The 25,621-nt window shown below is 48.0% G+C and overlaps 10 protein-coding genes across 10 annotated transcripts; 3 read left to right on the top strand and 7 right to left on the bottom strand.

Moving 5' to 3' along the window:
* Positions 1-338: 338 nt before the first annotated feature.
* BP01DRAFT_375547 (putative topoisomerase family protein TRF4) lies at positions 339-2,523 on the bottom strand (the record flags this gene model as incomplete). Its single annotated transcript, XM_025576898.1, has 3 exons — positions 339-944; positions 1,004-1,694; positions 1,751-2,523. The coding sequence occupies 3 exons, from the start codon at positions 2,521-2,523 to the stop codon at positions 339-341; spliced, it is 2,070 nt and encodes a 689-aa protein (XP_025429392.1).
* A 261-nt stretch (positions 2,524-2,784) lies between these two features.
* Positions 2,785-4,056, bottom strand: BP01DRAFT_358663 (GFA family protein). The gene has a single exon (XM_025575488.1). The coding sequence runs from the start codon at positions 3,909-3,911 to the stop codon at positions 2,802-2,804; it is 1,110 nt and encodes a 369-aa protein (XP_025429393.1). The 5' UTR covers positions 3,912-4,056; the 3' UTR covers positions 2,785-2,801.
* A 410-nt stretch (positions 4,057-4,466) lies between these two features.
* Positions 4,467-5,288, bottom strand: BP01DRAFT_424946 (uncharacterized protein). The gene is made up of 3 exons (XM_025579725.1): positions 5,265-5,288; positions 4,662-5,185; positions 4,467-4,604 (listed from the first exon to the last, which is right to left on the bottom strand). The coding sequence occupies exons 2-3, from the start codon at positions 5,077-5,079 to the stop codon at positions 4,495-4,497; spliced, it is 528 nt and encodes a 175-aa protein (XP_025429394.1). The 5' UTR covers positions 5,080-5,185; positions 5,265-5,288; the 3' UTR covers positions 4,467-4,494.
* Positions 5,289-10,915: 5,627 nt separating this feature from the next.
* Positions 10,916-13,053, bottom strand: BP01DRAFT_358667 (putative protein kinase C substrate). Its single transcript, XM_025575489.1, has 3 exons — positions 12,836-13,053; positions 11,714-12,661; positions 10,916-11,655 (listed from the first exon to the last, which is right to left on the bottom strand). Exons 1-3 carry the CDS (start codon positions 12,942-12,944, stop codon positions 11,000-11,002), a joined length of 1,713 nt encoding a protein of 570 aa, XP_025429395.1. The 5' UTR covers positions 12,945-13,053; the 3' UTR covers positions 10,916-10,999.
* Positions 13,054-13,176: 123 nt separating this feature from the next.
* Positions 13,177-14,555, top strand: BP01DRAFT_358668 (uncharacterized protein). Its single transcript, XM_025575490.1, has 3 exons — positions 13,177-13,269; positions 13,334-13,808; positions 13,866-14,555. Exons 1-3 carry the CDS (start codon positions 13,250-13,252, stop codon positions 14,379-14,381), a joined length of 1,011 nt encoding a protein of 336 aa, XP_025429396.1. The 5' UTR covers positions 13,177-13,249; the 3' UTR covers positions 14,382-14,555.
* On the bottom strand, positions 14,497-16,042 carry BP01DRAFT_393510 (mitochondrial 54S ribosomal mL50 protein). The gene is made up of 3 exons (XM_025578242.1): positions 15,584-16,042; positions 15,019-15,463; positions 14,497-14,927 (listed from the first exon to the last, which is right to left on the bottom strand). Exons 1-3 carry the CDS (start codon positions 16,024-16,026, stop codon positions 14,652-14,654), a joined length of 1,164 nt encoding a protein of 387 aa, XP_025429397.1. The 5' UTR covers positions 16,027-16,042; the 3' UTR covers positions 14,497-14,651.
* A 209-nt stretch (positions 16,043-16,251) lies between these two features.
* Positions 16,252-17,948, bottom strand: BP01DRAFT_358670 (thiolase family protein). Its single transcript, XM_025575491.1, has one exon. It carries the CDS (start codon positions 17,633-17,635, stop codon positions 16,394-16,396), a length of 1,242 nt encoding a protein of 413 aa, XP_025429398.1. The 5' UTR covers positions 17,636-17,948; the 3' UTR covers positions 16,252-16,393.
* Positions 17,949-18,316: 368 nt separating this feature from the next.
* On the bottom strand, positions 18,317-19,630 carry BP01DRAFT_344990 (uncharacterized protein). The gene is made up of 2 exons (XM_025573580.1): positions 19,253-19,630; positions 18,317-19,191 (listed from the first exon to the last, which is right to left on the bottom strand). The coding sequence occupies exons 1-2, from the start codon at positions 19,328-19,330 to the stop codon at positions 18,406-18,408; spliced, it is 864 nt and encodes a 287-aa protein (XP_025429399.1). The 5' UTR covers positions 19,331-19,630; the 3' UTR covers positions 18,317-18,405.
* A 1,015-nt stretch (positions 19,631-20,645) lies between these two features.
* BP01DRAFT_367449 (uncharacterized protein) lies at positions 20,646-22,944 on the top strand (the record flags this gene model as incomplete). Its single annotated transcript, XM_025576456.1, has 6 exons — positions 20,646-20,982; positions 21,036-21,113; positions 21,165-21,865; positions 21,944-22,266; positions 22,317-22,762; positions 22,814-22,944. 6 exons carry the CDS (start codon positions 20,646-20,648, stop codon positions 22,942-22,944), a joined length of 2,016 nt encoding a protein of 671 aa, XP_025429400.1.
* Positions 22,945-24,037: 1,093 nt separating this feature from the next.
* BP01DRAFT_344998 (short-chain dehydrogenase/reductase) lies at positions 24,038-25,105 on the top strand. The gene is made up of 2 exons (XM_025573581.1): positions 24,038-24,317; positions 24,382-25,105. The coding sequence occupies exons 1-2, from the start codon at positions 24,101-24,103 to the stop codon at positions 24,996-24,998; spliced, it is 834 nt and encodes a 277-aa protein (XP_025429401.1). The 5' UTR covers positions 24,038-24,100; the 3' UTR covers positions 24,999-25,105.
* Positions 25,106-25,621: the final 516 nt, after the last annotated feature.

Here is a 25,621-nt window from a genome sequence, read left to right on the forward strand (position 1 = left end):
AACAGTGAGTCTGCACACATGTTAGCCTAGTCGAGACTCCAAGAACTCCCCATCAGCATTGTTCCTCAATAAAAGTCGCAAACCCAGCTCTGAAGCCCCAGGCGTAGCCAAATTCTCGTCCCCGCAAAAGGACAACGATAGCCAAGCCCAGACACTTTCTTCCGTAACGCCTTCCAGAACTACATAAGTCGGGTATCTGACGCTCAAAACGACACAAGAATAAGAGGAAGATGCCACCCTGGAGGACCATCGTCTAGCAAATAACATCGATCCGCCGGCTCATGAATCGTTAGGAAAAAGTACAAACGATGTACGCTTGACTTGAACAGAGAGCTGGTTTAGTCTTCATTGGGTGGGTTCAATTCTTTCTCCCGCTGGATAAGATCCCGATCCATGTCAGATTGGTTCTTATATCCACCCAGACTTAGCGCTTGCTCATTGGTGATGGTGGTAGGGACAGACGGAATGTCTGGGCGTAGTCGTCTTAGGCGTGTGGCACGGTCCCGGGCCGCCTGTTGCTTCTTTTGCAGCTTGGTTACCTTCTCTTTCTCCTTTGCGCCACGGGCGGGCGGAGGGGAATTGGGAGGCAGAGGGGGTGGTGATGGGGCGACAGTGACCGGAGGCGAGCCTTGAGGTGGGGGAGGGGGTATGGGAAGCTGATGGAGATGAGCGAAGCGGGAATCGTTATCAAAGATCTGACGCAGTTGCCACCTTTGCTCGGTGTATTCGTCGTAATTTGCCGCAATAATGGTTTCTAGAATGCTGGCTTTTGAATCCTCCGTCCTAGCCGTCGTGATCATACGTGCCTTGAGCCGCCTGTAGGCTTCGGCAAAAGATCCAAATATCAATGCAATCTCCCGTGTGCCGCCAGACACATCATTATCAGCATTGTTGGGATCTTCAATTGAGAGACGAGGATTATTATCCCGGGAGCTGTAGACTTTCTGTTACCATAGAGTCAGCTCTATTGTTCAGCTAGCAGTAGCTTGCCAACAGCACGCACCTTATTGAAGTAACTGGGTGGGTTGAAGCGAATGGCAACATTTTCATAGTCGAAATGTTTGCCGTAAAACTCGAAAAAATCCATAAGCATGCTGCCTAGGTTCGGCGCCGAGTGGCCGTACGGCATATGTTGCAACAAGCTTGTGACAAGACAAGTGATTGAAAACCCGCCCAGTCCACCAGTTGGTACTTCGTTTAGTCCTCGAAGAAGCAGAAACTGTTTGATCACGGACACAAGAACGGGCATGGCAGGGTATTCAGACTTCCATTGCTTGAAAGTTTCATTGGCAACGAGTCCACTGTCGTTGTCAAAGGAAAGATCCACTCTTAACCCCGTGATTTTGTCCACAAATTTGAGAATGGGGACCCGAGCATGAGCGATCGTTTCAATTGAGTTAGGCACAGCTATGTTCTGGTTCTTCAAGAATGCTGCAAATGCGTAAATCTGACCTTTTCGCTCGCCAAAAGTCTTAATCCCATGGCGCATGAAGTTCGTTGAAAGTAAAACTAGATCTATATCCGCCGTGGGAAGGTAAAGACCAGACGCGAAGGAACCGAAGGGGCGTAGCTGCACACCATAGTACCTGCTTTGAAACGCAGTCTGTAGCCTCGATACCAAGTCCTCGCGCACGATTTGTTCGTAGGACACCGGCTTCACCCAGTGATAGAAGCTTAAGATTTCATTGTGCAGCCTATTGTAGAGTTAGCAGCAGCCTTTGTGCCATATGGTTTGAACAATGATGCTAACCTGGTCCCCAAATGCAAGGTAGGCGCCATATGGTGTAGCCACGGCGCACCCGATTGAAGTGGGCGCACTCTCCATTCATCGGTAATTGAACCATCACTGTGAAACCGACTCAACGGCTTCCCAGTCTTCTTCGAAATGCCCTTCATCTCGTCGTCATATGTCCTCTTGCGACTGCCCAGTGCAGAATCCCTACCGTCCAGTTGACGTTTTGGACCGGTGGGCGCGTGTTCCGGAGGATTTCGGTCCTCTCCCTCATCGTCCCCAAGCCCACCAAGTGAGATGAAGTCCTCGTTGGAAGTCACTGCATCCGTCGAGGCGGGCTGCGCCGCGGTCGCGGCAATTCGAGCCTTGCGAATCAACTTGACCACATCCACTCGTTTTGATTGACTCTCATCTGGCGGGGGCAGGGCGGTATAAGGATCAGGGTTAGACCACCTGGGAGTGGGCGCCGGTGCAGGAGCTGAATCTGTGGTAGTGTTGGATTCAATCGCGCGCTTCTTACGAGGATGAGTCGCATCCGCGTTATCATCAGAGGAAACATCCATATCCGCCTCTTCGCTGTCGCTCAGATTCTCCAAGGAAGCGAATTTCAGGCCAGGCTTTTTGCTATCCGAGGCTCCCTGGGCTACCAGTTGCTCTGGTGTTGCTTCTCGCCTGGTTCTCAATAACGGGCGCTCAGAGGTACCAGGACGCGAATAACGAAAGGTGAACTCTTGCTTAGGTCGGTACGATGACCGTCGGTCATTGCCCCTGAACTCATATGCCGGTGGCATGTTGATTTGAAGAAAGCAAGCCGATACTGTGTGGGGACGCGACAGGTTAATCTTGAGGAGAATGAAAGAAGGAATATCGCGTGTTGTATGCTCCCGTTCACCCTTGTGGTTTTTCCCAGCGAGAAACGGGGGGGAGGTGGAACGAGAGCGCATTGTTCCTTTGGGAAGGCGGTGGGTGGGCTAATGGCACGCGAGTGACTAATTTATTATTGCACAGTTAACTATGGAGTAACTACTTCTTTTTACAATGTGTTATCAATAATCGTAACTGTCGAGATTCACATATTATCCTGGGCCAATTGAATCACTGGTTGTAGGGGAGGATGGCTGTTTACCTGCCGTTCTGCATATTCTTGGAGACCCATCTGCAGTCGTCTAATCAAATTCTTGTCCAACGCCATTTCAGCAAAGCTAACTCTTGAAGTCGTCCATTCTAGCCATTGCCTTGCCAGCGACCCCTCACTTGCTTGAAGCAACCCAACGCTGACATCAACTAGCAGGGGCCTTTCATCGCTATGCCAGAAGATCGAGGCGCCACAGCGGTTGCAAAATTCCCGGTAGACGCCGGGGCTACTTTCAAAACGCTGCATGGTGCCTGCACCAACTGTAAGCGGTGCTCTATAGCTGTCCAGAAGATTGGCCTTCGGTATAAAAGCCCATGGCTGGATCGGACATCCACTGGCTAGGCGACAGGATGGACAGGCGCAGGTTCCAGCTAGGTACTTGGTGTTTGCATTTCGCAGCCACCATTTCACATCTGTGGCGTTCTCCGATGAATGGACATGGTACGGAACAAGTAGGTCAGGCCATGGAGATGTCGCCTGTGTAGATGAAGCATCCGGTCGAGTAATGTAGAACTCAATCCCCGCGCAATGACACCGGCATCTTAATTCTATAGAATCATGGGGCAAACGCCGGATGTTCGTCTTCACCTCAGAATAATTTCCATTGTCATATGGATAGGCACGAAGCCAACATTTTGACCTCGTGATTGCAGAATCTCCAGGAAGAAAAGAAGTCAGACCACCGTCATGCGTTTCAGAAGCCTGCCAATGTCGCACCGATTGAGTCCGAGATGGGCTAGGTTCATCCACCAGCAATCCGGCTGCCACGAAGTATTGGTCCAAGGGTATCGAAAATACAAAGGCGTGGGCGCCACAAATTTTACAGAAGAATCGAATTATATCTTTGGGTTGCTGATACTCGCGCAGGCTGTCTAGCTTATGTGGCCTGCCCTGTAGAGGACAGTATATAGAGCACAGCATTCCTGTCGTCGTACGACAGGCGGTACAATGGCAGAGATCAAGGGTTGGTTCATCTGTAAACTGCCCCAGACTGACTTCTTGAGCGACATGTCCGCATAGGCACGAGATAGCACGCTGCGTCATATTTGGATTTCAATATATATAGCTTCGCGCTGCGGCTGCGATGTGGTCAATATTCAGTTAAGTCCTATCGCAGCCAGAAGATATCGGCTGTATAGAAGGGAAGTGTGATAGGTGCAAAGCCAACCGAAAACCAGGCATCCACGATATATTCGGGGATGATGTTCAGCGGGTGAGACCGCGTTTGTAGTAGTACGGACTACGTACTAGTAACTGTGGGTGACGTTGGAAAGGCCATGCTTGTGCGTGGCCTATAATCCTAGAAGCGTGGCTTTTCCACCGCACTTCCTACCCGGTCCGAGGCAGGGGACCTCCTTCAAATCCACAGAGCCGCAATTACCGGTATACTTCAACGATCAACGGGTCTGAAAAAACCCTCTTCTGGCAAAATTTGCTACTTGACCCCTCATACATTGCCTTATAATTACTAGTTCGTCAACAGGTCAAGAAAAATCAACAAAGGTTCCATTTACTTCAATCATGAATATTGATTTCAGGCCTTTCGGTTACTGAACATCCATTCGCTAGGATATACTTATAATAAGCTTGAATTGAGTTCCAGTCTGGTCACAAGTAATGAAAATCTTTAGTTGTGTAGAGCAATAGAAAACAAAGAAAGCACTTGATAATCGTACACTTGCGGATCAGAAAAATCATTCGTAAAAACGGCAGTCCAGAGATCTGGCTCCGAATATTCTTTCAAGATGTTAGCAGGTTAAAGCGGGATAACAGCTATGCGAGGTCGAAACCTACCACGTGTGGGGGGAGAAGAGGTACAATTAATGATAATCCAGTCTACAACCCTCTTCTCCTTCGACCAGGGGAAATACTTCTCACCCCAATGGGATCGGGTGACATGGTCAGTAATGCGATCCTCATCCCGAAGCAACTCGATAGCCCACTGTTTCTGTGGAATGTAGAAGTCGACTCGACCACCACCGCTCCTTGACCATTCGCTACAGAGAGGTACACCCATATCTGCCACGCCGTAAAATGCCCTATAGAATTTATCTTGGTATTGGGCCTCCATGAGCCTAGGCTTCGCTGCAGTCGAAAGCTTCTTGCTTTCAACAGCATGTCTCAAGCTTATCCTCGAAAGATTTTCGAGGACTGCCCGGAATAATGCCCGTAGCTGTAAGACGCTTTCTAAGAAATGAGCGATCAACAGCATGATTCGCGAGAAACCTGAAGAAATTATTCTTATTCTTCAAAGCCGTGATAACATGACCCAACGTAATTGTATGAATTTCCCTGTGTTTGATGGCATGACGAAACCGCTGAACTCGAGTCAGTTGCATAAGTAAGCACAGAGCTGATCATTTCACTTTCTGGGGTAGAATCAAGAATAGTACATACACTCTGAAGGAATTCTACTACGGCTGCCACCCACCCCACCCCCCCCCCCCCGGTGGGGGGATGCCCATTTGCCAGGTCGTATAAGTAGTCTATTGCTGCCTTATCAAATGTGAATGGTTCATCGATTTGTCGTGTCGTTAGAAGTGATATAACTTCACGAAATTCACAGTCTGTGTAAAACAAGCCAAACTTTAGTGAATCTTGACCAGGTTGAGGAGTAATAGTAACGCGCTGCGCGGACCCAAAGCGGGCGGGAGTATAGTCAATCAACTCCTCGTCTAAGTCCACACCTGTCGAAGGGCTGCCGTAGGAACAAAAAAGACAAATCTCTAAGTCTTTGCCCATTTCAGACCTTTGTTCCTTGATGAACGTGTTCCAGAAGTCAGTACATCCGTATGACCCCTGGGCCTCATCGACAAGGGATCACAGTCTTTCCTGGAACCGCTTCCCATTTTTCATCGAAATATGGATATTTTCGTTGCAGACGCAAGCCGAATCGAGTCCAAGGATCTCCGCCTTCAACATTCAGTGATGGCCACGTCTCAAGTAAAAACACCGTTATATTATTCGTGAGGTAGTAGTCATGTAACAGTTGGGACAGGATTGTTTTCCCGCTGGCTGGCGTTCCGCGTACGTGAATGACATCTTCAGAATCGAGAACGGCTGCAAGCTTTGATACTGTGCTTTGGCGTAAACATAGCGCTCGATGACTAGTAGCTATCCGGTTTTACATGGGATTAGCTCTTAACTATGACCTCTGCAGAACAGGATCAAAAGTGTATATTTCCATCGTATAGGATGCTGTTGCGTGTAGTTAAAGTTGTCAGTAGATACCGATGATCCAGTCGGAGGTGGTTCAATTTCAGCAAGCTGGTGTTCTTTGAGTGTATGATTGCACGCCTTAATCTGACATGACAATAGTTCATAATCCACTCCACGTCTTGAAAGAAAAAGACCTCTCGAGCATGTACATCGCTTCTCGTTCTGGGTGACCGTATAGGGGCCTGAGGTTCAATGCGAAAGAGGCTGGAAAGGGTCTCTCTTCTTGTGATGAGAACATCTTGTTTTAAACGGGAGTAGGATGACAGCAGCTGATGAGAGCTTGCTGTGATTGAAAGACACTGGAATCGGACAGTATTTGATGTAAGTCATCAGAGACTAATTTCGCTCACATCATCTTGTAAGGAGAAGAGTCAGAATAACTATAACAACTGTCATTGTTGACATGTGAAAGAATCGAGCTCACCTCCTTCCGTATTGGCGACAATGTAACCAACCGACCAGGCAGCCAGCCTGAAATGGTAAGACCCGACCCACCCTCACGTTTACAGTTTCGCAGGTTGGGAAAAGGGTCAATACTCCGCACTGCTAAATTACTGGTATCTGTCTCATTGTTGTTCTATGTTTTACTGTTAAAACTAGACTGTATTAGGCTATTGAGTATAGTCAAAAAGACTACCTAAGAACCGATAGAGAGGCCATAATTATAGCCTCATCTTCGAACCTTGGGGCGGGGGGGAGGGGGCACAACTTTCGATATTTGCGTGGGCACACTGTTTAGCCTATTTATCTGTTTATTTTCGTCTCTGTGATTGCTTTAACTCACACTGGTTTTGAGATGAACAGTTCTTGTGAAAGCAGGCTGTAAATCTCCTAAAGATGATTATCAAGAAGCTTAAGCTTCTTTGGATAATAGAAAGATAAAATCTGTTGTTTCCCTCCACTTAACTGACTACCCCTTGATCTTAACTCAATAAATTACTTTATCTCACGACAGTAAGTGTCAAGGACTGAATAGCCACAGTGCAGACATCGTAGAATCATACAAAATCAGAACAACTTGCTTAAGGAACTATCTAAACAGAGTTGTTTAGATCGCTGTATGTAATTTCTACACTGGACAAACACACAGTACTATAGCGGAGGTTTCTCTAATTGAGCAAAGAAATCAGATGGGTTAGATCATGCAATGTTCCGGTTTCAGGTTGTTTACAGGTATCTATCTGCCTTTGGTTGTAAGCAGCTATATGCTGTATCAGTGTATTCATAGTCTAAGAGCAGTTTCGTGTATAGAATAGATGGGTTTTGCTGCTGTATAGTTGGAGAATCAGATTTTTCGTGAGAAATTCAAATGTTGATGCTAAGTTGGAACAGAGATTTAGAGAGGTTAAACTTCTCTTCACAACAACAAAATAGTATCCTATTCATGAATAGAAATCAGCTTCATCGACAGCTCTGAGGATATTCGAACTTTGATGGTATAACACCGGTGTTCAAGCTTCATGTGTTACAGCAAGCACCCCGTTTCAATACTTATTGTTAGAATAGCAGAATTGAAGCGATGTTACACATTTTGAATATCTTTTTTACACACAACTTGAGCTTTGGTGTTGCTGCATCAAGTCACTCATGACATGCTCACCCACCAACCTTTAATGTCCCGAGCCAAGTCCTATACATTCTACATATAAAAGCAAGTTTTTCCCCACTGAATGGACTTGAAGGCTGCTCTTAGTAAATGTCATATCTGTTCCTAGTGAACACCGCGTATGTAATGTCCCAATCGCGTTGAATTTAATTAGTACTCCCTATTCAGGTAAAAGAGATTAAGTGAGATACAGGCTCAAGGAGCGATGCGCAGTCATCGTCATGATTTACTATAGACATACGGAGGGGCCAATTGCAGAGGATGATAGCCTGATCTAACAGAAAAATTGCCTCAAGTTTGTTCGGGTCGAGAAACTATTAAAGGATGGAAAAAGAAGAAGCGGGTGAAGCAGCTTCTGTTAAAGACCACGCACAACGAATGCCAAGCGACAGTGAGTCGCTTTCCCTGAATAGGCACGCTATGCCTGACAGAGCAATGCACCGTTACTGTGCAGATCACGGAGTACAGGTAAGTTAGTAGTGAGTTAGTTAGTATATTGTATCGTCTGGCGAGGTATAAATACCCGGCCGAGTGACCCTGCCTGTATCTTCTCTCTCCCGTGTCACAAACCACAATAACCTCCTCCTCTCTCAGCCATAAAGCCCAGGGAATATCCTTGTCCACTTCGTCCAATATCCTATCTCTTCATTTATTCTTATCAACAATGGGTAGGTCATATCTTTCTCTCTTCATATCCTGGTTTCAGTATATCGGTGCTCCTTGATTTCTCCTTCGTGTGTTTGTGTTGGCTCAATGTGCGCGGCGGGGTAAGCAATGGCGGGGTATGCAATGGTTGATCAGTTGATTATTTCTTCACTGCACCATGACATTCCTTCCCTCCTCGCCTCCCGGCCTCCAGAAATTGTGACATCCTTGGTAAACCACAGTTGCTAAACATCTCTGGCTTTTTATAATAGGTTCCGACCACGGTTGCAGCTGCGGCGCCTCTTGCCAGTGCCCTGCCGGCCAGTGCAAGTGCCCTGTATGTTTCTCTGCCTGCTTCCTCTGATAACATGATACGCCCTTGGTTGGGCGAACTGACATTCGTGACCCTTTTTAGAAATAAATACGGTACAATCTCGGACTCTGGTCTGACGAAGCTATGGTATCTTCAGTGCGAAGGACACTTGCTGGCTCTATTTCCATGTTAGATCAATAAGACCTATTGCCAAATGAGATGAATTGAAGTCACAAGAGATGACGATGACACTCTACATGGGACTCAACCTGTTTTGCTCGACTTCCAGTTAGGGCTTCTGAGCCGTCATGAGGCTAAGCTCGCATGTCTGCTTCGATGATAGACTTAGTGTCTTTGACCGAATCATCGATAATAAATTTTGAATCAGCAGGCATATTAGGTATAAGTTAAGAAGCCTAGGTAGTAAACAGGAATTACAAAGCCAGCCAGTCAGCGAGACATGTCTGCTGTACCTGTACAATCCGGACTCTGAGGGGTTCTATTCTGCTTTGCAAACTCTGCCATACTTAATCAAGCACAACATGTATTGGTTGAATCGCCTCCCGTCACTTCACAAGCACTTTTCATAGTTGCACTAACCCGACGCACATATCAAATCGACATCGTTCAAGTCGATAAACAGGAAACTCGCGAATTCAAAACAGAACAATCTTGTTCCGCATAACTCTCTGCCAGCTCAACAAGTATGGCATGGCCTTCTTAAGCACATGAAGAGATTGGTCAACGGCCACGAAGTGTCCCGCAAGAGAGGTACGCGGCGACCCGTTTAGTGCTTTTGTCATATGTTAGTCTTCGAAGGTGCTCTGTCGGACTGCTGAAGTTCCAAACGCGAGAATATGATCTACATGAGGCGGTAATACGTACCGAGCAGCTGCCACAGGAGCAGGAGTTGCAGCTACCAGCGCAGCTGGCGGCGCAGGAGTTGCAGGTGCAGGGAGACATAATGTTATCTGGATATAAAATAGATAGACTTGGGCCCGTTGATGTAGTTGGTGATGTAAAGGAAACAGCTTCCCGAGATGGATCGATTCGTTGAGTTGCGGACAAAGAAAGGGATTAGAGTACAGAGACTACATAAGGGAGAGGCTTCTTATATCTTTCTGACACCCAGATAGATGTATTGTGCTGTGCTTGAATTTTATCCCCCCATCACCAATGCATGGTGTCTGCAGATCCATACTTAATATGCTTTCTTGGGAGCAAGCAGATTATTATCTTTCCCTTCTTTTCAGCCTTTCGCATGGCCTTGGCGAACATGAGTGGAGGGTTTTCATGCTGCTGAATCCACAATGCGACTCGCATGGATCTCACCGTGTGCAGCTGGCTTCTTGCCCCTCAGGACAAAGCACCCACTGATGAAGCAGACGGCTCGAATGGGCTGGTTATAGATGCTAGATGCAGGCAAATGAGGCAGTACCAGTGGAGTGACCATCTCCATTCTTCATTACTCCGTACAGGGACTGGCAGGCGGGCTATCGTAGTCATCTCTGAATGCTCATCCTTGGGCTAATTCTGCGCGGGGAAATCCTTGGAAAGGTTCACTGGTGCCACCAGTCATTGATAAGATTGGTAGTGTGTGATCCAAGGAACCTTGTTGCTGCTGCCACGTTGAAACCTGTTGTAGACGGGAAGGAGGGGCAATGATGAGTTGTGGGAATGAGGAATGGAGATCAAGTGGATATCAGCATGCGCGCTTCAACTGAGAGTCGTTGTCTTTTCACCACGGATCTAGCAGTCCCAGATTCTTTTCTTCTTTTTATCTTGGATTTTCTTCTCTTCTACTTTTGCGAAGGAGGGGAAGAAGGAAAGCTCTGTGATCTCAATCTCGGCCATGAATATTTTGCTATTATACTAAATGTACTGCGTGAGTTATTGGAGTTGACCCCGCCCTCAGATTTACGTGGATGAGCCGATTAGGCACCCGACCTCAAGAGCCCTGAGCTCTAGGTCCCGCCGCAATCTAATTAAGTAGTGCATATGTTTGCTCTTAATCTTACTAGGTAGTTAGTTCTGGCCGCCTTGCTTGAACTTTCTAATCTCATTTCTGATAATTAGCAATATTGTACACCCGCGACTGCCGCACCAATAATGACAAAGACTGAGCCATGTAGGAAGTAGGTTATGATAGCAGGTAGTAGTACTATTCTCTCGACCCGTAGATCTCTCTGACACAGTCGAAGGGCGTCTTCTTTGTACCTAAGAAGCATCTACATACTCCAAAGCTGGCCAGAAAGTAGCACAATTGCTGTAGTTAAATGTAACAAAAAACATCCTCTACTATGCACTAACACCCATATATGATTCACAAATATGTTAGAGTACAATCTCTCATAGCTCATCTTTGCTCCTCGGGGCAGCATTCACTTCTTCACCGCCGGGACAGACAGCCGGCGTGGTCACAAGCATCGAGTAGACGCATTTCTCATCCTCGGCCACCTTCAAGATCTCGTTTTCCTCACCACACTCCAAGACCACCGTCGTTGATCGTGCCGGTCCGTTCCAACAGGTTTGTCCATTGGTGTAATGCAGAGCAACCTTCTCCTCAGGAATAACATCTCCAGACTCGTTGAGCACATCCACACTAACGGACCCAATGCCAGAGTACTTGCCCATCCGCATCGAACCACCACCTTTCTTGGGGATTTGTTTCGTTTGATCCAGGAAGCAGTGCTCGTAGGTGTACTCGCCAAAGTCCTTCAATATGCACACGCCCTTCAGTGCACGGAAGATGGATGCAAGACCATAGTCTGTCTCGAGATCAGACTTGTGGGTCTCCAGCTGTTTCCGCCAGTCTTCAAGTTCCTTCTCGGCTGACTTGACGGCTTCCCGGGTGTCTGATACAACCTTGGATTCGGACATTGTAGGCTCCTTCTTCTTAGGCAAAATACCGTTATTCTCCAGAAAAGCACGGACGGAATACACCTTAGTCTCGATGAGCTCGACCAATGATGGAGGCAGATAGGCTGCCAGCTGGTAGACAAAAGCTATTCAATCACCTTCAGTAACATGAAATGGCAAGACTGTCACACTTGATGCACTTACCGGTATCGGCCTCACAGACCTCGTCTTCGTTCTCCCATTGCTCCCAATTGATACCAGCCTGGGCACTATCCGGCTTGACCAACTCGTCCAGATCACGATCTTCGGCCGCGTTCGTAGCACTCTCAAGAGTTCCTCTGACGGCATAATCTTCCCAGCTGCGCACCGCACGCTTCACGCCTTCGTCGTTGAAGTTCGGGTTGTACTCAACCTTGAACTTGGACAAAATCTCCTCAAGCTCTTTCACTCGTGCACGAGTATTGTCTCTCTCCTTGCGGACATCCACCAATGCATCTCGAAGCTCCTCGATTCGACCCTTGGCCAACTGCGCCAAGACATTGACCTTGCCAACCTTCTTACCTCTCACCACTTTGCTTTTTTCTTCTTGCTCGGCCTTCTCTAGCTGAGCCTGCAAATTCTTGACCTTGACCTCCTGGGCTTGGATGGTCACTTCCAGATTCTTGATCTGGTCCTCAACCTCCTTTTGTTGCCTGCCCGCATCCACCAGGAGGTCTCGCTTCTTCTTGAGAGCGGCCGTCAGGGACTTTTGCCTCTTTTCTTCCTTTTTGCGCCACTCCTTGCCGATTTCTTTGCATTTGTCCTCACACTTGGTGCCGCCTACCCGTGCCCACTCGTCGCTTCCATCACAGCAAAGCTCGTAGTCGCAAACTCCATCATTGACTCGTTGAGACGGAACGTAGGATGGCTTGTGGCCCTTGTTCTTGCAGTAGAACCCTGGAAGTGCGGAGACGAGCTCGAGATCATTGTTCCCGGGTCGGTCGGCAACTGTTAATGCTGAGTTGCGGGACAGATGAGCGCAGGCTGACGTGCCGGGTTCATCACTACCGTCGGGGCAATCACAGTAATCATCGTTTACAGCAGAGAATGGAATCTGAATCGCGGGATGGGAGATACATGTGAAAGTTGTGGTGTCTTTGTAGAATTTTGCGACTGTCGTATTCAAGCAATGTGTCAGCTGGGTACGTGCGAGAGCTTCTCCATCAAGTGTGAAGTGATCGAAGCGAGTAGATGATACAGGCAACTCATGCGGTATGTTTGACAGAGTATGTCTACCAAAGCTTAAGCGATACCTGGAGGATAGAAGCTAGGAAGGGTTATACTCACACTCAGGTCCGACACCCCGGGGTCGAGACGAGGTATCACCCGCAGCAGCTACCACGGTCGAGCATGCAGCGATGCTCGCAATGAAAAGTGAACCCTGAGGAAGTATCATGGCGGCAGCATTGAGCGCTCGACTCACCAACCACTAGTACGACCGAGAAAAGACGTTCCGTCACCGAGGCCAGAATTCATTCAGCAGAAATGCGGAGAGAGCTTCCAACTGGCCAGCTGTTGATAACCACTCCATCAAGTAACTGATCCGGGGGAAGACGCCCCAGAACTGCTTAGTCAGCTCCTTATCGACATACGAAGTAGATTCCACCCTCTCAGAGTGGCGACCGGCCCGCTCAGCGAGAGTATCTTTTGCCTGTACTTCCTGGACCAAATCTACTGTTCTCTGTTCTACCGGGTCCAAAAATGGGTAATGATGGTGGAAGGTGAGACACATGACTCTGTTCTTATGTACTTGTGGTTTATGAAGTAACTCATTTCCATCTTCAGTATCCCCACTCGCCGCGAGCTCGTCCGCGAAGCCGCCCGGAATCCCACCACGGCGCAGTTGAAAGAAACACAGCGCGAATTGCAAGAACACTTCTGGAATACATGTCCATTGTCGCATAAACAGCTGATGCGGCCTATTGTCTCTGACTGTGTCGGAAACCTGTTCAATAAAGACGCTGTTTTGAGATACCTGTTGTCTGGAGATGAGGCCGAAGGTATCAGCTCGAAAGCCGACTGTGACGAGTTCCTCTGTGGCCGGGTAAAGAGCCTCCGTGACGTCGTGGAACTGAAATTTGAAGTTGATACTGAGCACCTGCAACATCCAGCTGGGAAACACGAGAAGCGCGAGCGCTGGATTTGTCCAGTCACCGCTAAGCAATTAGGTCCCAACGTCAAATCCGTCTACCTTGTTCCTTGCGGGCATGTCTTCTCGGAGGAAGCGGTTCGTCAACTGAAGGGGGATAGGTGCTTGCAGGTGCTTATGGCCCGTCGCCCTTCGAAGTTCGCTTTGGGCTAACAGCCACTGATGTAGTGCGATGAACCTTACACAAGCGAGAATGTCATACTGATACTTCCGACAAAAGAGTCGGATAAACAGCAGCTGATTGAGCGGAACCAGAAGCTTGCCGAGCAAGGATTGACACATTCTTTGAAAAAGGCGCCTGGTTCAAAGAAAAGGAAGAAGCATGCCAATGGCGATGCTGTCGCTGCTACTGCTGGCAACGATTCAACTTCCAAAAATGGCAAAGAGCCCAAGCTAGGCTCAATATCCACTCCGCTCACAAGGCAACAATCTGTCACTGCTGGCCGAAGCAATACATCTACGTCTGCCCCGAAAGCTTCCAGTACGATCAAAAATGCAGCCACTGCTATGCTAACAGCTCGTGTTCTTGAGGAGGAGAAAGAAAAGAAGAAGCGGCGTAGGCTGATGGGAAATAATGACAACCTGAGCAGTCTTTTCACTAAAGAATCCGGTCAAGATGGAATGTCGAAAAACACGGACTTCATGACCCGAGGCTTTACCCTTCCTGCGAATTCGAGGCACTGAACTTTATTCTTCTTCCTCTTGCATCTTGCCCAGTCATATCCGGGATAGGCGTTTCAAGGCTTTTCTCAATGGCGATTGTTGAGCCAGCTATAAAATTTATTTTATGACCCTAGTACGTTCAAATGATAGATTCAAAATTGTATACTATACCGATGATGAAAATGACAAACAAATGAGTCCTATTGTACAGCAAGAATCTGAAAAGTAACATGCTACAAGAACTAGAAACTAAATGCCAGAGACAAACTCCGCATTCACTGTCTCGACAGCCTATTCAATTAGACCGCGAGCGCGAAGCTCGGCCTCAATGAGCTTCTTGCGGCCCAGTTCCTCATCCCTGTCAGACCGCTTCTGTCTCTTGGCAAAGACCTTGACATTGGGCATGCTCTGGTACCGCGGGTTATTTGCCAAGTATTCAGCCAACTTCTTTGGCTTGGGTTTCGCGAGATTTTGAACGTAATCGACCACTTGCTGAACGGTGGTAATCGAGTGCACAGCAGGATCGGGGAAGAAGTGGCCAGTCAACTGTGAGAACCTCTTCAAGAACTAGAAATGGGGATAAGTCAGTTACTGACTTGCATCGGCGATAAATGGGAAATATCATCTGCGATGAAATAACGAGGGGAGGAGAACTGACAGCAAATTTTGTGGCTGGATCATCCAGAGACAAAGACAAGAAACCATTATCCCGAGTTCTTTGATACCCAAAAAAAGGTTGCTTAGAGCCATCCATGTCAACGATATCTGTTGTGTCACTTCTCGCATCTTCCACGTCAACATCCTGCGTCACTTCTTCAATTTCAGGAGCGACGTTCTGGCCCCCAACTTGCTCGAAAATGTAAACAAGCGCTTCCTCTGCCTCTTTATCGGGGTACTCTAGTGCCGCAGTCCACTGTCCATTCGAGGCGGGTACAATCTTCGTCTTCCAGATCAGCTTGAAGACAGACTGGTCGTGCTCCACGACTTCACAGATGCTCGTTAATGGCTTGCCCAGCTTGTGCATGAGGCAGAGTTCGACAACAGTCTGATGAGCCGCGAGTGAGAGTAGCCCCTGTTTGGTGATCTTCTTCTTGACCTGAAACCTAATTTGAAAAGAGAAGCCTCGTTAGTTGAGTGCCCTTATCCGACGACCAAAGTACATAAGAGCTTCGCTCCCCGAATGACAACAGGTAGGATACTAGGAAGACCACAGGAGCACTCACGACTCATATACTTCGGTTGCCGCAGGAGCGATGTCGAACCACCGCCCAAGGTGGCCGACGCGATCCAGGCCCTCCCATGTTGTCGCCGGCTCGTAGTCGTCTGCAGCGGGTGCAGCGTCCTCGGAGGCAGCGGTATCGAGCGCTTGGGAAGCTTCAGGTGTTTCCTCCTCTACCACCGTTTGAGCATGCTTGTTCTTGAATTTTCGCTCTATAACGCCCTCTCCCCCGTAAGGATCCTTCAGACCGGGAGGATTGTCGGTGCCCCAAATCTTGCGGCGCACCTTTTCGGTCAGTGAATTCGCGCTGGAAGCGTTACGCAGGAATTGGCGGGCAACGATCGGACGGGGGCGGGCTTCATGTCTGCAGACCGAACAGACGTAGAGAGACCGAGCCCCATGGATGGAGGGCACCTCTAAGTTCAGCAATCGCACAGAGGGGCGCATGGTTGCAGCGTTGCGGTATTGCTATCGGGGACTTTTCGGCCAGTCTTGGGAAAAGTTTCAAGGATTCCGGACGATGGGTCACGTGCACCGCACCCGGTCTTGGCGTCAGGGAAGAAGACATCCGTGCGGAATTCTGTACGACGGTATTGCTACTAACAGGAGAGTACACAACAACAACCCCACCCAGGACATCAATAGCGGTTCGGCGCGAGTTAGGTTCTGGCACGTTTGTTCATTTAATAAGAGATTGCATCATCGATTGTGGGTGTATATACATGCGTCTACGCTGATATCATGAAAATCCAACTTGCTCTAAGCAAATTTTAATCTGTACAGAAATGGAAATCCTCACTGTTCATCATCCTTCTTACTCCCGAACAAACATACCGGCCATGCCCATACCAGTTCCAATGCACATACTCACAACGCCAACGTCTTGGCCGGTGCGTTCAAGCTCTGGCAGAAGCGTTGCGAGTTGTCTGGCACCAGTGGCACCCAGAGGGTGACCGATGGCAATAGCACCTCCCTTGGGATTTACCTTGGACTCATCAATTCCGAGCTTGCGAATAGAGTACAGAGCTTGGGAGGCGAATGCCTCGTTGATTTCCCAGATGTTGACATCGGAAACGTTCATGTCCAACATCTGCAGAAGCTTGGGAATGGCAACGGCAGGGCCAACACCCATCTCGTCGGGTGCGCAGCCAGCAACGGCAGAGGCAACCCAGCGGGCCCGAATGGAAGAGGTCAAGCCAAGCTCAGTAGCCGTAGAACGGCGCATCAGCAGAGCCGCGGCAGCACCGTCGCTAACCTGGGAGCTGTTTCCAGCAGTGCTAGCACCGTCGGCGGAAAAGGCGGGCTTCAAGCTAGCCATCTTCTCGATTGAGAGGTTGTGGCGAACTCCATCGTCCTTGGAGACGGTAATTTCGGTGGGAGCAGCGTCGGGGTGCGCGGGATCGTAGGAGAGGGTCTTCACGGGAACAATTTCAGAGTCGAACAGGCCGGCATTCTGGGCCGCAGCCGCCTTCTTGTGCGACTCAGCGGCAAACGCATCCTGGTCCGTCCTAGAAATTCCGTAACGCGAGGCGACATTCTCAGAGGTGATACCCATCGGCATGATACAGTCTTGGGCATCCTTCGAGTGAGACTCCTTGAGTTCGGGCCAGAGGACAGTAGGAATAGCGCGAGAACCATAGTTGCGAGTCATAGACTCCATTCCACCACCGATACCGACGTTGATGGCGCCGGCACGGATTCCATTGGCAATAGTGGAGATAGCAGCCAGGCCAGACGAGCATTGTCTGTTGATTGTATGGAACGATACGGAGTTAGGGAAACCAGCATGAATCTGAGCCATGCGGCCAGCTTTGGCACCGCCAAGCTCCTGAAGAACAGAACCGATGGCGACGTCGTCAATCAATGCCGGGTCGAGATTCGGGTTCGCCTCAAGAGTAGCCCGAAGCACATTGGCAAGGAGCTCTTCGGGATAAGCATCCTTGAAGCCACCCTTCTTTGCACGAGTCACGGGTGTACGAAGAGAAGAGAGAATGACAATGTCATTGGGGGACTTTTGAAGAACCTGGCGCAGACCCCGAGGGATTGGAGAAGCCATCGTGATGTGAGTTTAAGATTTTAATTCTCTGACGGAAACCGGCGGGGGGGGAAAGGAAGAAAGAGGGATTGATCAAAAGATTATCAAGACAGGAAAATCAGAGCTCGTGCCTAGTTTCCGACCAGAAGGAAAATTGGGAAGCGCTAGCATACTTATTGTCGACCAGAAAGTCATGGGAGGAAATTCCGGGGCTCGGGATCGTTTGCTAGTGAACGAGCCGTTCTGGAGTAGCCACCGAATTGCCGGCAGTGAAGATCGGCTAAGCGGACAGCCGCGGGGAAAGCGGAGAGGGAGGAAGGATGATTACGGCAGTGCCTTGCCGAAGGAGGAGTAGTTATGATTAAGATGGACCCCGTCCCTGGCCAGAATTGAAATTGATGCTGTTCTTACATGTCCTTCAACTCCATGACTACTTCCCTGCCAAATATCTGTTCACCTCCAGTAGATTCTTATCTCTTTGGATGCCACATCTGCGCAGTATAGTACTTCCCAATCGACAACCCAACAGTCGGATGCTTCCCCGTCTGGACCGGGTAAACACGGATGCTTATATCAGCTTCATCGGAACATGGTGTCGGAACCACGAAGAAAAGAACCGTGCCAGAATATAATTACGTAGAAGGCTATAGTTTTCTACAGTTACTGACTGCAGCGCACAATATATATATAAGTATAACAGTAGCCTGCTGTGCTCCATGGCCATGACTGCTAAAGCAGCGCGTAGAATAAGAAAACATTCAAGTCGTCGTAAGTTGAGGGTATCATGCTAATCAACAGCGTATGATGTGACTATAGTGACCAGGCACCTTGCGCCGGCATTTATCACAGTCCGACCGGTAGCCCATCGAGAATGCCACCTTGTTCGGGCTACTTACACCTGCTGCAAGGGAAACTCGTGAAGAATCCAATTCGCGCATGTTCGCAAACATAGTACTCGTTTGTCCCAAAGAAGGGGACGCCGGACGCGATGTAGTGTATGTCATATCAGCATCACTGACAGAATATTTGCTACTAATGATCATAGCATCAGCATCACTGATGGGGCTAGGGAGACGCTGGTCACGCCACCAAGCTGTATTGCGGTCGGTATACAGGTCATCTAGAGTCTGGCGACGTGCCAGGTATACGCTATGTGAGTTCTCCATATCGTCTGCATGGCCAACCGCCGAGGGAACAGCTTCCCGCGCCATACGCATAGCCCGTTGCTCGCTTATGGTGAGCGAGCGATTGATAATTCTAGGAGGAATCGGTGATTGTTGTGAGCGTTCGTTACATCTCTCGTCAGGAAAGCCCACATTGATATTGTTGCCACTGTCAACATCCATTTCCGTGCTAAGTCGAGCGGATTGAAGGGTGGACTGGGCCTGATGGCACTCTGCTTGTTTCAAACAGCTGCGAGATTTTCCGTCAAACGGGCCATGATCATTATCATCCTCCGAGGATTCAGTGGGTGTGAGAGTCGACACCCCGACTTGTAGTGTAGTCTCGTTATTTTTAAAGAATGATAGATTGCTGTTGATATAGGGAGAGGCACGTAGTGGTAACGAGCGATGTTTCTGTTCAAAAATTGTGAGCACTAATTCAAGAGCATTAACACAGCTTTGGGTGACGGTATACCTTCTTTTCATGAACCGTAAGTCCATCAGAGTCGTGCTCCTCTTTTTCTCTCGGACGCTTGAGATTATATGTAAACATGTCTAATTTGAAAGCAGTACTGCAAGAGGGCGATTTAAGAGACAATCGAGATGAGGGAACTGCAATCCCTCGACTCTGGGAATGGAAAACCTGAAATAGTGACCGGGATTCCCCCTATTCTTATGAAGAGATGGAGAACCAGTACATTGGATGGTGAGTCTCAATAACCCCACAGTTGCATAAGCTTAATCGAGGTGTTGTTCAAGCACAATTCAATTGACTGCTCATTTTTCCCGGTTCATGGAAGATGGTTGCTGGCCAAGGATGCATCAAATCCCGGGGTAGGAACTTGAAACAAGCTCAGTCCATCTGAGCCCGAGCACAGCGAGAAGAGAGAGAGTCCAGAACTGGAACGATGAACGCCTCAGCCACATTCCCTCACCTTCCAATCAGATCCAGCCGGATGAGGTACCTCTTTCTACAACTGATTACGGCATGGTATGTAACTTATACGGTCTGCGCGCGTTACGCTTTGCAAGTTCGTGATTGAAATACCACCTCGTACGGAGTAGTACTCCGTATTCTGCGGTGACGGCGAATGACTTGAAGCGGTATAGTGTTCCTACTTAGGCATAGTACCTTCTTATTCTTTAGCTATCTAATGCGTGGAGGAATAACGTTCCATGATATTACCTCAGCCGCTTTTTCTACCTCTGTTCTGCCACCGCCTTACCCATAATGTAATCTTAGGATAGATGTTGAGAAAGAACAAAGAGATAATTAACTGATTCTGAGATTTCATTCAGGAATAAAAGAAATGGCCCAAGCTCTGAAACTAATGTTTCAGTTTGCTTGAACAACACATGATCGAAACATTATTTATCAAGCAGGGACGCCTCCATCCACCAAGAAACAAAGTCAAGGTGACCTGTAACCACCTTAGGATTGCTCTATCCATTGCTCGCTCGCTCATTTAGCAATCCCCGAACAGCTCCTGCTCACTGTGGTAACCCCAGGTGACGGTGATCTTGAACCGAGTCGCTGAGGTCAGTGGCATCATAGCTTCAATCAGAAACGAGGTTAGGTAGGCGGAGAGCGCAACCTGAAGTGAATGTGGGATAAACCACTTTCTCATCCTACACTTGGCTGCCCCTTTCGCCTTTGACTTGAATAAGAGTGCACTTGTACGATTTTCTTTTCTTCAAAAACACATGGTATACTGTCAGCTTGGATAACACACTAGGTATGGTACTCCAACTACCCTAGAAAGTCACGAAGATGAGATTCAAATTATTGCTAATTGCTCTCGAGATAGTGGTGTCGTTTCAAGATTTGGAGTGTTCAGAATGTGATTGAGCAAGCTATCCAACAAGCAATGGCAGGCTCGTTGGTTGTCAAGCTGTTACTTCCACCACCTCCTTCTTGCAATCCTCCTTCCTTACAGCCTTCTCCTCCATCTCCTTCCCCCTCCTCCCGCCCGTCCTCCGCTCACTCCTTTGCCTCGCATAACGGTTCTTTATCCTCCGGCTGCAACGGACATTGCTGTTTGAGCTCTGATTCGGACACAAGACATTGGCGTATCCGTGTGATCATGGGCCCCTGCCGTTGGAAATACTGCGGCTGCCCGCAAGGGAACTGCGTCACAGACTCCCCTGGCCAAGTGGAAAACTGTGATGAATGTGCACACCCCATGGCTTATCACGAAGAATATGGTAAGTTATTTCTACTCCTAATGTAGATTGCATCTAATTTTGTCTCTTTACAGCCACACCAGAGCCTACTGCTATACTAGCCCCGCCAGTCCCTATGAAATTTCCGCCGGCGCAGATATTCAACATACCGGGTGAGTAATTGTGCAATGCGATATATTCTAAGTCAAACCTAATACTTATAGATATTAACCTTCCCGTCGCTGAGCGCACAGAACTTGTGATGGAAATTTTCGAACGATTGGAACATTTCGCTATAGTCAGAATTAACGGGACTCCGGCCTCAGGTAAAACCACCCTCATGAGTCTTTTGATCAGGCATTTGATGAATAACCCCGAGGATCACAAACTCATTTATGTTTTGATTGGTTGGGCGCCTAACAAGGTTGAAAGTGTGGGTGGTTGGGCGAAATATCTAGAGGAACAGACGGGGGTAAATGGTTTCAACTGGATCAATCATCCTGGTTATCTATTTGTCGATGAAGCTCAGCAAACATATGGGGATCAGGAGGTGTGGGCTGGGCTGTTCAAAGCTGTCTCATCAACTTCGAGGTGTAGGGTCGTGCTCTTCACATCATACGGCTCCCCTAATAAGGGATCTGAAGGATTCTTTGTCCCGAGATTCAGACAAACCCCGATGACATTCGATCCGGCGCAGCAGATATCCCTGAATCCTGATCAAACCGTAATACCGGATTTCAAGCCGGTTGGTCTGCTCCTGAATGAACATGAGAGTCTGAACCTTATAGGGCATTTTATGAAGGACCGCCTCTCATCCATTTTTACCGGAGATATATCGGAAGATTTCAAGCGTGGTGTCTGGCAGGTCAGTCAGGGGCACGTGGGGCTGATCATATCGTTCTGTGAGGTTTTGGGACGGTTACAAGTAAGTCGTGTCTTAAGATCCCAGCTGTTATATTTGACGCTGTCAAAATACTGATTTGTTTTAAAACCCTTGTTTTAGAAGCTTCGTCCCTATAGACACTCTGATCTACACTGGCAAATAATTTGCGCCGTTGTTTTCAAAGAACCTGCGGTGTTGTTTGAAAGGATCAAAGGTTCTCAATTCGCTAGAGGTCTCCCATCATGCGATGTGTTACAAGAACCAGCTGTTGCTCGGGTACTGAAGGAAGCCGTTCTATCGCCTCGCGGGCTCAATAAATTATCCTACGTCGAAGGAACCCCTGAATATCAAGCGCTGTATTATATATGGCGCAATGGTTGGCTGCATGCACAAGCAATTGGGACTAATATCGAATACGTCTTTCCAACCGACTTTCATAAATGGTAAGTACATAGGTGTATTGTTTTGTCTTGCTCTCTAACTATTAGCGTAGGTTTTGCGCTTGTGTGTTCAATCCGGCAGATAGTGAAACACAGCCACTACCATACCAATCTCCTTTACATCTTGCTATAGAGGTTGTGAAAAGATTCAATCCCCACCAATTATCAGAACCTAAACGAGCCTTTAATCGAGATACGTCACCACTTGAAGACCAATATGGCAAGGAGTTCTACCGCTGTATTGATGAGATCTTACGCGGTCGTATACTTGTATCACCGGAATTTGCAATTGACTACGGGACTCAAAGCGGTAGTCTGGATTTCTATATTTCGGATATGAAATGGGGTATTGAACTTCTGAGAGACAACGATCGGATCTCGGAGCATCTAAATCGGTTTGAGCCCGGGGGACAGTACCACCGCCTCGTACAAGAAAACAACATGAAACAGTGGATTGTCCTTAATCTCACAACCAAAAGACCTTCCAAGAAACAAACAGGTACTTTATTGCGTATCCCTAACTCTAAAACTCACCTAATATCTTATTTAGGTGACTGCGGTCGACTTTATCACGTTGTTTTCACGAATAACTTCAGATCTTTCGAAATTCTGCATGCAGACCTTGAGCTCGAATCAGCGTTTTCTTTATTGGAAAATCACTCTCATTTGTTTCTATCATGAGGCTTCTCTGCTTGTATAAGTTATTCTATCTTATCGCTAGTCGTCTCCGTGGTTCATAGCAGTTCTCGAGCCACTGAGTCTGGAGAAAAGAACTGCAGCTCGCAACCGCCAGCCTGTCATATGCGTCCGCATAGAAGAGCAGTTTCGGCTCTTTTCTGCACCGTATATCTTTGCAGGATCCACGGAGGGAGTCACAGGGTTCTCACGGGCTCGTGACATGTGGCGGACGAGATTGCGCTCGGTAATCTGTTCCTTCGTTTGTCATCATTACTAGTAGGCTCCCTGAGCTAGATAATGGATTGAGTAGCTACTTTGTTAGTCAACTACGTATTGCCTATTTAGTAGCCCTATCTAAGCTGCTACCGAGCCACCTTTTATCGCCGTACTATAACATATTGTCTGGTCAAGGTATACTTGAGCGTCCCTATTCATTGTCGAGAGTACGCTCTTGCTATTTTTCAACAATTCAGCATTTTTAGTTGCATTCATTCTCTGGTTCACTCTTGTTTAAATAACTTGCACAGAAGTGATAAGTATTCAGACCTGTCAGAGCCGGTCAAATTGATTACATTCATTGCCCACAAGCAGATTGATACCTTTCAGCGAATACTGAGAAAATCTCGAGGAAAGAAAGGGAAGAAGCACAGAAGCGATATGAGCACAGTTGTGGCTAGCGTACGGAGTCGTATCGCAGAGTTTACCCAGGTGAAAAGCCCACGATGCTAAGGGTTAAATTCCACGTACGATCGTGTCAATTTCGCCGTCACTTAGACTTACTTCGTACACAGCGGAGATTAACCTCGCCGGGTGAATTTAGGCATGACTGACAACATAGATCGCTGATAATGAGCTGTCACCGGTGAAGAAATTTTTAAACCTGATCATTTAGGAGAAGAACTTGGATTTCAACGCCATCTTCAATTTATCGGGACGTCTGCGTATTTCAACTCTATATACCCATATTGATTGCCGTACTGATGCCATTGATGAGTACTGTACGTAAAATACAAGTAACGTATCCCAAAACATAAAACAGTTATGACGTCGCTCTAGTTAGCCGCGGTTGCTCGAATCAGTCCGTTTACATATATAATGAGTCTCAATGATAGCTAAGTATCATTACCCTATCTACAAGCACAGTGCGCAGTGAAACGTCATGTTGTCCATCAAGAATGGTTTCGCCCTCGTGGCTCCCGCGTCCAAGGGACTAGGCTTCGCTTTTGCCCAACAGCTGCTGTTCCACACGACATTACCCGTCATCGCAACTGCTCGGAAGAATTGTGACGAAGTCCGGGATAAACTGCTAGGTGCAGTCAAGAGCGACTCCAATAGCCCGAGGGAGAGACTGAAGGTCCTGCAAGTGGATGTGACTGGTACGGATCTTGCTGTGCAACCCTCAGTATCTCTTTTTGTCGGCTTGCTAAACAGCTTACCTAGATGAATCGACTATCCATGCAATGACCTCATACATTCGACAAAACTATCCAGATACCGCTCTCCGTATAGCTATCACCGTTCCTGGGATCTTACATGTTGAAAAGGCACCCTCGCAGATTGATGCTACCAATGCTCTTGATAGCTTCAAGGTCAACGCTCTCGGACCCATGCTGTTGATGAAGCACCTAACACCCTTCTTACCTACCAAGTCTTCAGATCCTTTTCCGGTAGGCGCAGAGCTTTGCGAGGGCGATGGCTCCTGGGAACTCCCATCCCATGCCGTATACGCCATGATGGCGGCACGAGTTGGTTCGATTTCCGACAATGGAAGTGGAGGCTGGTACTCATATCGTGCCAGCAAAGCATCTGTATTTCAGTTAGCGAAGACTTTTGACTTGTATCTACGCACTCGCAGCAAGGATCGCGCATTAGCGGTAGCGATGCATCCTGGTACTGTCCAGACGGACTTCACAAGAGAATACTGGGATGGGCGCAAGATGTTACAGCCTAGCGAGTCTGCTGATAGACTGCTTCGATTTTTGTGTACAATGGGCTCTGGCAACAATGATGGACGAGGTCGATGTTGGGATTGGAAAGGAGAGGAAATTTATCCCTGAATGAGGACGAAAGATGAAAGGTAAACCATTGTATGATTCTAGTTCAAGGCAGAGAATCCACTAGAGCCTGAGCACGGCGAGCATCACTGAAAAAAAGTCGATCTGCGGTTCTTGAACCTACTTACTGTACATGGCATGTATACGGACTACGGAGGAGTTCTAATATTTATTGATTTTATTCTAAGACCCTCGCTATGGTGAAAGGTATCCACTCGGTCAAAAAACGACCGCAAGGGATTGGCCGCTTTCAACTGCTCCTGGGAAAAGCATTCTTCCCCCATTCTCCGGCAAAACACTTACACGCAAGCAACCCCTTCAAACACTACTCCGGCCCCAGTAAATAGTTATGCACCACAGCCTTCATCCTCTTCCACCACTCCACTCCCTCCCCCGCCTCGTAGACACAGATCTCCTTTTTTTCAAACAAAAGAGCTTTCTCAACCGAAGTCGCTCTCGCTGATTTGACCCACTGGTCAAATTCCCACTCGCTAGCACGATCAGAACTTGAGTTCCTTCGATCCCCACCAACCTCCAACCCACCCTGAAGGAAGCTTATTCCCTCACCCCTGGTTCAGTTGGCTGTCAGTCGCACGTGGAGGATATACAACCGTTGACACTATTCA

This window comes from Aspergillus saccharolyticus (genome assembly GCF_003184585.1).
Source record: "Aspergillus saccharolyticus JOP 1030-1 unplaced genomic scaffold BP01scaffold_27, whole genome shotgun sequence".
Classification (NCBI taxonomy): Eukaryota; Fungi; Ascomycota; class Eurotiomycetes; order Eurotiales; family Aspergillaceae; genus Aspergillus; species Aspergillus saccharolyticus.